Below are 10,281 nucleotides of genomic sequence, written 5' to 3' on the forward strand. Positions count from 1 at the left end.
TTAAAGTGCCAAGGTACAAAAGTGATCTCTTATTTATACGTTGACTTACCTACACGATATGTCATAATTAATTATAATATTTATCTAATTAGTTATCAACATTTTTTTTTCACGTAACCCAACCTTTCAGACCGCCAGTGCCTGTTGCCTGGTAAAATTAATTATATCGGAAATTAAAAAGATCGATAATCGATACTATCGACCGGTTCAACGCGATATTGTCGATAAACAGTTGTTTCCTTCAACTTCGTCTGTAAAAGAATACAATTCAATTCAATATTTATTCATGAACAATACAGTGATTGTGTTTGAACTTACATAATACATGCACTTAATAATAGAATTATTATTTTATTGGATTGGAATTTATTGCTACCTGCGTTAACTAATCTTAATGGTGATTTCCAACGGCAAGCGAGACGAGAATTGAAATTTGCATGCATTCTCGCGCGCCCGCCGCGAGTATCCGCGGGTAGGGCTTGCAATCCGGATAACCGGATATCCATATTATCCGGATATCCGCCCATTTTCAAATCCGGATAGGAAGCTCTTCATTATCCGGATAATTTGGATAATTCGAATATCTGATATTAGCGCGCGCTCGCGCATTGTGAGAGGTTAGTGTAGTGTATGCATACCACACAGATACATTTCTTTTTGTATTAGGAAGGTTTACATGCAATACTTATTAGTTAGGTTCATTCTTAACATCTTGTTTGGTAGTATGGTAGTGGCGATGATGAATTTTTGGTAAATGTGTATGTAAGTAATGTATTATGTGTTATTTTATTAATATTATTATATTTATGTATTTTTTCAATCTTCAATATATTTTTTACCTTACATTACACACACCTGCTTTGATCACCTTTTTTCTTGATTCTATGTTAATAACATCGTCAGGTCGAATAAGAAGGTAGAAGAAGAGATCGCTTTTTAGCGATTAGACCCTGTTTTCTCGTCTCCTACCCTACCTTTTATGTTCTGATTTCATTTTATAATGAATGTTTTTTGATGTTCAATACAATACGCTTTGTATTGTATTGTGTTATTTATTCTATAAATAGAGCAAGAGCCCGCAAGAGCCAGACCTTCGTTATAGTATCGTTATAATCCTTCGTTATAGTCCGACTACAGGACCAGAGCACGAAGCCTATTCCTTTGCAGCGGGGAGTCAGACAAGGAGATTGATCTCTCCGAAACTGTCACCGCTGGATTGGAAGATGATTTTAAGGTTCTGGACTGGAAAGGACGAGGCATTAACAATAATGGGGAGTACTTCACTCACCTTCGAATCGCCGACGATATTGTAGTCATGGCTGAGACTATGGAGGACCTCAGTGCTATGCTCGCTGACCTCAGCAGAGTTGTTTCCGACCGAGTTAGCTTAAAAATTAATATGGACAAGTCGAAAGTCATGTCTAATGTTGTGCCAGCTCCCGTATAGTCGGAGGCTCTGCGCTCGAAGTTGTGACGACTATGTATACCGGGGACAAACGATCCAGTTAGGTAGGTCTAACTTCGAGAAAGAGATCAACTCGTCGAATCCGACTCGGCTGGGCAGCATTCGGGAAGCTTTTGCAGTGTCTTTTCGGCCAAATTACCGCAGTGTTTGAAGTCAAAAGTCTTTGACCAGTGTATGGCCAGTGATGACATACGGATCTGAGACGTGGGCGCCAACGATGGGCCTCATTAGGAAGCCAAAGTCACTTAAAGGGCTATGGAGAGGTCTATGCTCGGGGTTTCTCTACGGGATAGAGTCAGAAATGATGATATCCGCAGTAGAACTAAGGTTACCGAAATAGCCCGAAGAATTGCGAAACTGAAGTGGCAGTGAGCGTGCTCGCAGGACTGTTGGCCAATGGGGTTAGAAGGTTCTCGAATGTCGTCCGCGGAGCGGGAGACGAGCCGTCGGTAGGCCTCCAATAAGATGGAGCGACGACCTGGTTAAGATCGCTGAATTGCGTTGGATGCGGAAAGCACAAGACTGGTCTGAGTGGAGAGCCTTGGGCGAGGCCTAAGTCCAGCAGTGGACTTCTTTCGGCTGACATGATGAATCGAATCTACTCTCGATTCTGAGTATTTCTGAGCAAAGTGCTTTCCGGTTTTCAGTATATTAAAAATTAACACCTTGCATAAAAAAAAACTTTCAGCCTTTAAAATATAACGAAGGTCTGGCTGTCGTGGGCTCTTGGTCCGTAAGGCGAAATAACAACAAGCAGGAGACAGAGAAGTTATAAAGTGTTTTCAAGTTATTTCACTCATTAAAGTGATAAAATAATGATTTTTACGTGCGTATAAGACAATCAGTGATTAAGTTAATTAACACGATTCGTCTGATGAAACAAATTTTAAATTGTTTTTAGCGTTTCTTTAAATATTTGGAAAATTATTCAAATTATTCAAAATAACCGATATCCGGATACTGAGATTTCAAATATCCGAAATATCCGGATAAAAAAAAAGTTACCGATAGTGCAAGCCTATCCGCGGGCCGCCGCGGGCGCTGCCATACAAATTTCAATTCTCGTGTCACCTCGTCTTCTCTCTATGTGTTATTCCAGACGTCCAGCTCATCCCTATCCCGTGGAAATATCGGATAATATAATAAATTAAAAGGAAAAACCTTTTTAAAAACAAGGTTTTATTAGAAAACTAAAAAGGAAAAATAATTTAAGTTACATGTATGTACCTACTAATTAAATACTCGTCATTATAAGAAAGCGTGTGTATATAGTTAAAGTTCTAGAGACTGAATATGGATACTTAAATTACTGGCACTTGAGGTATCCCATCTTAGGCCTCTAGGTTGGCAACGCATCTGCAATACCCCTAGTGTTGCTGATGTTTATGGCGGTGGTGATCTCTTACCATCAGGAGACCCTCTTGCTCGTTTTCCATCCAGTCGAATAAAAAACAATATATATTTCTCCTTTTTAGTTCATTTATTTCTAATAAAAGCTTGTTTTGAAAAAGGTTTTTATGGTTCCGGAGCCAAAATGGCAAAAACGCAACCCTTATAGTTTCGCCATGTCTGTCTGTCTGTCTGTCTGACCGTCTGCGGCTTTGCTCAGGGACTATCAATGCTAGAGAGCTGTTATTTTGCACGGATATATATGTAAACTATGCTGACAAAATGGTACAATAAAAATAAAAAAATAAAAATTTTTTTAGGCTACCTCCGATAGACGTAATGGGGGTGATTTTTTTCTCATCCAACCCTATAGTGTGGCCAGTGTGGGGTATCGTTGGATAGGTCTTTTTTTCGTTTCAGTAATTTGTTTGCGAAATATTCAACTTTAACTTGGGAGATTCCGTATAAAATACGAAATCCTTAGAAAAATATTACTTAATTTTGTCGTAATGGCTACGGAACCCTATTTTGGCGTGTCCGATAGGCTCTTGGTCGGTTTTTTCTTTTAATTTTGTTTTTAACTGTTTAGAGGGTCGCATATTCACCCCGACCAAAGTACTCATCAAGACGAATCAAACGAGCCCAAACTCGATGCGGTTGCGTTATTTAATTACCGATTCCTATGGTTACCTTCCAGCTCCATCATCAGATCAGCTTCATGACATAATAATAATGCATTGTCATCCGATTTACACATGCATGCTAAATTTCAGCTCAATCGGATGCCGGCAAGTGGGTCAAATTTAACTTGCAAGTTTTTGGTAAAAAAAAAACATTTTAATAAAAGCTTTTTTTTGTGACTGTACTTTTTGTTGACAGTCTTGCAACCACACAAACTACATTTGCATACCATATTTCAAGTCGATGCTATTAACCGTTGAAGAGTTCCGTGCTGCGGAGACGATCCTGGCTGAACTACCAGGATGTCACTACCAGATTATTGTATTGTTACACAATTTACATAAGTATTCCAAATTTCAAGTCAATCTGACTACTGGAAGTGGTCAAAATATACTTGCAGAATTTGACTACAGACGGACAGACAGACAACGGGACAGGTGAAACTAAATAAAAGGTTGTAAAAAGTAGCCTTTATGTTATTCCAGCTATCTACGTACCAAATGTCATTGAAATGCTGTTTTAGTGTGAAGGAGTAACAACAAACAACACACACACACACACACACACACACACACACACACACACACACGCACACAAACTTTCGCATTTATAATATTTACTTATATATAGTACTTGTCAATTTAATTAGCTTGGCTGACAATTATATTTTTATTAGAAAGTTAACAGTGTGGATTTTACTTTATTATTTAAATTTATGTAATGGTTAAGTTACAGAAATAGCGTATCTTTAACTTCCCTTAAAAAAAAAAGCCTGGGTGCCGGTAGCCCAGTAACACACTGTAGATAGGCAATGCTAATATATCAATACTGTGGAGTCAAAGTTATCGATACTATCAAAAATTCGATATATCGTTGCAACCCTACCTGTCAAAGGACGCCGCGTGCGAAGGTAAAGCCATAAATCGCACGCGGCATCCTTTGACAGAGGCGGCGCGTGTCAAAGCGGCGGCGCGATACAAACACCGGCCATTTGCCGCTCGGCACGGCTGCCAAATTAGGGGTTTTCCCCTCAAATTTAGGGGTAAATAACTGGGATGGGTATTTTAAGGATTTTGGGAAGTTTTGCTTTTTATATTTTTTGTATTTCTTATATTTCACATTATTTCTTGATATTTGCACGGATATATAATGAAAACTATCCCGACAAAATGATACTTGTACAATGAAAAATTTAAAAAAAAAAACATTTTGTGGGTACCTCCCATAGACGTAAAGTAGAGATTTTTTGTATGTAAGTAAGCCGATGGGTGGAAAATTAAAAAAAAACTGAATGGTAAGTATATCAAACTTACAATCCTGCCTGATGTCATTATACGACATGTTGCTGTGTGTGTAATCATTCACTTTAATTCTTGTGGCACTACCTATACTAACATGTTTTAGGGGATTTCCAATTAATTATAGCAATTTTAGGGGTTTTAACTTAAGTTTTAGGATAAATATTTTTGAGAGTTGGTAACTCTGCGCTCGGCCCGCGCGCTGTTTGTGACGACGGGCGACGGGCGCGGGCCGCGCACGACCCGCGCCCGCGCCCGCGTTCTGTGTGAAGGCTTCCATATACCGCCATGCAAATACGCCCGTCGCGGGCCCGCGCACGACCCGCGCCCGCTCTCTGTGTGTGTTGCCCTTTATTTGCATGGGCCTCGGATTTGCAACGCTTTTCGGCATAATTTTGTCGCGGTCGGCGGGCGGCGGGCCGGACGTCGCGGCCGCGCTTTTGTTTCCCACTTGTTTCCTTTCCGGAGGCATCTCATTTATTTAATCCTTAATTCATCGCGGCAGCCGCCGAGCGCGGCGCTGCAGGGCTACTACGAGACTCGAAACTCGAAGTTCGTGTCGTGTCACTTATACTATTTAATACGAGAGCGAGATGGACGGTACGATACGAACTTCGAGTTTCGTAGTAGCCCTGCAGGATTCGGTTGCGGCTGTTTAGTGCCGTGTCATAAACAAGTCAAGAATTCTTATTAGAACCTGGGCTGAAACACCAGTTACATACGTATACATTTCAATTCTCTAGGTACAGGAACGAAATAAGCAGAATGACGGAATATCCCTTGAATGTCCAGGAAAAAGTATTAATTGCATGTTTAAAGGAGGTGGCAAACTGCCAAATTATATCGGCAGATAATTTGGCCATTTCACCCAAGTATGTACATATGTATGTGTTTCCGACGACCTCGCGGCACTGGAATTCGATGCGCATTGTCGTTCTGCTTAATTTCAATCAGATTTAAAAATAAATTATAGCAATACAAATTTTCGACAACGAGTTGGTGTGTCATGTCATGTCATGTTGCTTGGACTGTTGCTGTTGCGGCTGCGAGCTGAGCGTGAGCTCTCGGCTGTGCTGTGCGGCCCCGCCCCGGCGCTAAGCACTCGCACAAACACCAACCGACGATCAAGGTCTTTCCAAATCAACTCTTTCGTCATACGCTCTAACTACGGCCTGTACTGTAGGTAATCCATTCTAAATAACAAATTTGTACGAGTCCGATTTTGATTTCCGTCTAGTAGGACAGTAGGACATAATGTTTACGTTACGTTTACAGCCGTAAGGTACATAGATGTCAATGGTTTACAGATATGGTATCTATCTACTCGTATGTACTTGTGGCGGAGACGTGCCCGAGACTTAGGGACCTTTGAACTTCGTAGCTCACGTAAAACTAATTAACTTACGCTATTACAGCGAGCGCGATACGGGCACAACATGTTTGCTACTATTACTTAGCAAAGCTCCATACATACAAAGTGATTCGATATTTTTGCTCGTCAGTGTATAGTTATTAGTTAGCATTAGCATGCTTGATATTCAATCACGCAAGGTATTGAAGTAGGTTGAGGCTCGGGAATGAAAGAGCTACTTATAAACAGTTTAGTACAGTAAGTAAGTAAGTATAATACTTATGAAATCAGGAACGTTAAGTTTTGGATTTACTGCAATGATTCATGTGATCATGTGTAGGTAGTGTAGGTACGGTGGTACACAATTACACATTAATGTTTTGCCTACGAGGTACCTATTAAAAGTTAACAAACAATATCCAATATTTAATTATTTAGTGTGAGCAACAAGTTACAACAAGCCACCGTCAAATCTCCGGTTAAGTAAATAGTGGTTTGTAGAATTTTACTTAACCGTAGATTAGTAGTATTAGTACTAAGTATAATATTATATTCTGTGCCGTAGATTTGGCGACTGGTTACATGATGCAACCCACTTTTGTACTGTTAAGTTTATGGCGAAATTAAGAATTCTTAGCTTCGAAATGGAAGTGGTCGGATTTTCTGTCATTGCAGAATTAAAACGAAGGGGGCACCGGGTGCCGCGACCACTCGGACGGAACCTCGTTGAGGGGGGTTTTTGGAAGCCGATGTTAATAGTGAGAGATTTGCATTTCAGAGGATCAGTGATATATTCAGGTAAGCATACGACGCGTTTTACTTGACTGCCAATACCTATAACACTATCAGCAACAATACGTGTAAAAAAATGCGATTCACCTGAAACATGGCCTTCTACTGATCTTACTTTATTATCTTCCTTCGCCCTCTGAAAACTTATGACAGCCCGTCTAAAACCATTTATTTATTGCCTAGTCAATTTTACTGATACTTGCCCTAGCATAAAATACGAAACGTTCAATCGTGGTCATAAAACGGGACATGACGCGCGATCGCCACTGCGTGACATATGAATCGCAAATAAACATTTACGAGGACCGAAATCTATGCGATTGCTGAAGTAGCTCGGATATTGGAGGCATTTTGCCAAACTTCGGCAATAACCACAATGAATAGGAATTGTGATTCGGGAGGAATAGATCGAATGGAACAGTCGTCGCGGGCGCGGGCGCGGGCGCGCCAGACGGACGGAACAACAAACAATGGCGCCGCTGGCAGCTGCCTGTTGAGCAGGTCGGGGAGGCAGGTAGCCCGGGACGCGGGCCGGGAACGGCATGTTTGGGGTTGCGCCGTTAACCCGTACGGTGCAACTGTGGTAATTCAACCTTATCGGCATAGGTTGGTATTCTTGACTCAGTCATAAAGCACACCGTAGTCATCTCACCGTAAAAGTGTATAAAGAGAAAGACAGAAAGTTACTTAAAATCCGGCCAAGAGCGTGGCGGACACGCCCGAAATAGGGTTTCGTAGCCATTACAAAAAAATAAGTAATATTTTTCTATAGATAAAAGAACTATCCAACGATACCCCACACTATAGGGTTGGATGAGAAAAAAAAATCACTTACACTTTACGTCTATGGGATGTACCCTAAAAACACTTTTTTTATTGTACCATTTTGTAGGCATAGTTTACATATATATCCGTGCAAAATACAGCTTTCTAGCATTGATAGTCCCTGAGCAAAGCCGCGGACGGACAGACAGACAGACATGGCGAAAATATAAGGGTTCCGTTTTTACCATTTTGGCTCCGGAACCCTAAAAAGGTTAGGTATAATTATCATACTTGTAAACCTACTTATAGCAAAAACAATTAATATAGCTTTGTTGTCGAGTTCGTCGCGTTTGTTTATGTAGGTACCTAGTAATTGAGCATGACAGCAGAAGCTGTCCTTTGTTTCAGTCATCAGATTCCATGAAATCAATCATTTATTCACCATAGCACGAGACAGTTCCTTTGAATTAGGATATCAAAACATTGAACAGAACGTGTAGAGTATTTGGAATTCAGTCAGACATGAAATATACAAGGCACTACAATAGTTATTTGTGTCACAAGGGAGCAAAATGGTGTATTTACAGCGAAGGCGTACATTGAATCCAGAATGTAGCGAAGGATTCTACATTAGAATCGTGAGCGTAGCGAGGGATTATAAAGTAGAATCCTGAGCGTAACGAGGGATTCAAGTGTTAACGCCCAAGATGAAAATAATTTTGCTCCAGAATGGTGCATACACACACTTTTCACACCGAGCATTAAGAAACTTGAAAAAAAAATCTAAATATTATTAAAGAACAACCAGCTTAGAAAATAGCGTGGCTTTACAATTATCAACTTCAAAAATTGGCATTTGCAATAAAACACTTAGAAAAGAATTAAACAGAAAACTTGTACTTTGCTCAAAAGTTACTTTTCTGAACGAGGTGTGAAAAAAAATAAGTTCAACGATTTGTTAAAATAACCCTCCTTCGGGCAGTCGGGTAGTGAGTGCTGCAGTGGCGGTGCCGGGACCGGTGTCGCAGGCGCCGCCGCCGGCAGCTGCGACGGCTCCTCCCACTTCGCGGGCATTTGCATTTGTTTGTAAACTTACTGTTCACAAGGAAACCTCATACTCTATTACTACTATTACGTGCCTATTTCTAAAAATACAGTACCTACTGATTAATTATTTCACGTAAGTGTATTTTCACTCGAAAAGTTAATATCTATGGTAATTATTAAATCACACGACAACACACACATCTCGGAATCATTGAAAAGGGTCCAGGATATAAACAAAGATAAAGGGAGAGTTACCGCGAAGCCGATGTTGATGAAGATGAATATCTTGTCTGCGGTGCAGACTCCGCGGGCGCAGGCCATGTCAGCGGGGCTCGGGGTCCGCGCGGCGCATGCGGGCGGAGCGCGGAGACGGCGAAGGGCGGACGCGCGTCGCCGGCGGCTCGTAAGGCACTGCCGCCTGCCCGCTGCCGGCCGGAGCCGTGCCGCGCACCGCCGCCGCGCCGCCCCCCCCCTCCGGCCCGCCGAGCTTCCACCTCCACCACCCGCCGCATCAGCCAGCTTTAGGAAGCCGCCGCTGCGCTGCGCCCGTCCCGTCTCTCGCCCGTGTTTCTTATCTAATTCAATTGGTCCACTTGCGCGCTGACCTCTTGACCCTATTTGCATCTCCTCTCATCGACTCTCTTCAGATTATGCAAATGTTTAATGACGCATAAATAACTCCACCATGACACCATGACTCTACATGACTCTACCTACATGACTGCATTTCTTATTCATTGATTCAGTACATTGACGTCCATTATTTGCAATGTACAGTTGTATGTATGTACCTACATAGCATAGAGATAGATGTGTACCTACTTACTAAGTTTTTTTTGCCGTGTGACATGAAGATGACGACATGCCTGAGGGCCTGAGGCAACAGAATCCGTGAGGCAGCGCGGCGCGCGGCGGCGGCCCGCGGGCGGCAGCAGTGTTGAGAACAACTCAGAACCTCATATCGCCATTTTTCACAGCTTGAGTAGCCTAATGTAGCCAAATTCGAACTGAGGTAGCCTAAAAAAGTAGCCTATGTATTATTCCATTTCGAGTGTCAAATTTCATAACGCTAAGGGGCTGCAGGGCTACTACGAAACTCGAAACTCGATGTTCGTATCGTACCGTCCCTCTCGCTCTCGAATTAAATAGTATAAGTGTCAGAGGGACCGCACGACACGAACTTCGAGTTTCGTAGTAGCCCTGCTCTTTCACCACTTATTGTTAATTTTTAAGGGTCGGATAAATGTAATGCCGTCTTTGTTTATTCAGATAACACAAACAGAGATGGCATCACAAATATCTGTCACAAAATATCGAAGGTCTGAAGCTTTGGCATTTGGACCTTTACAGCCTTATTCATAAAAAGTTATAGCCTCCTTGAAGGCTCCTTGAAGGCCCGATGCTAAAAAAGTTAAAAAACATGATTCATAAACGTCTGTTAGCGCTAGTCAGTCGATCAAGGCTCTGCTAAAGTTAGAGGATCGTAGACCCTG

At 41.7% G+C, this 10,281-nt stretch overlaps 2 protein-coding genes across 2 annotated transcripts in view; one reads left to right on the top strand and one right to left on the bottom strand.

Annotated features, from left to right (window-relative positions):
- LOC141436257 (MAU2 chromatid cohesion factor homolog) overlaps positions 1-6,986 on the top strand; it is an 11,072-nt gene extending 4,086 nt beyond the window's left edge. The window contains exon 6 of the mRNA XM_074099160.1: positions 6,963-6,986. Within this exon, the coding sequence (XP_073955261.1) occupies positions 6,963-6,986 (24 nt within the window). The remainder of the gene's footprint in view (positions 1-6,962) is intronic.
- Positions 1-9,203, bottom strand: part of LOC141436460 (uncharacterized) — a 35,698-nt gene extending 26,495 nt beyond the window's left edge. Inside the window, exon 1 of the mRNA XM_074099449.1 lies at positions 9,044-9,203. Within this exon, the coding sequence (XP_073955550.1) occupies positions 9,044-9,109 (66 nt within the window). The 5' untranslated portion in view covers positions 9,110-9,203. The remainder of the gene's footprint in view (positions 1-9,043) is intronic.
- Positions 9,204-10,281: the final 1,078 nt, after the last annotated feature.

Source organism: Choristoneura fumiferana, chromosome 16 (genome assembly GCF_025370935.1).
Source record: "Choristoneura fumiferana chromosome 16, NRCan_CFum_1, whole genome shotgun sequence".
NCBI classification, from domain to species: Eukaryota; Metazoa; Arthropoda; class Insecta; order Lepidoptera; family Tortricidae; genus Choristoneura; species Choristoneura fumiferana.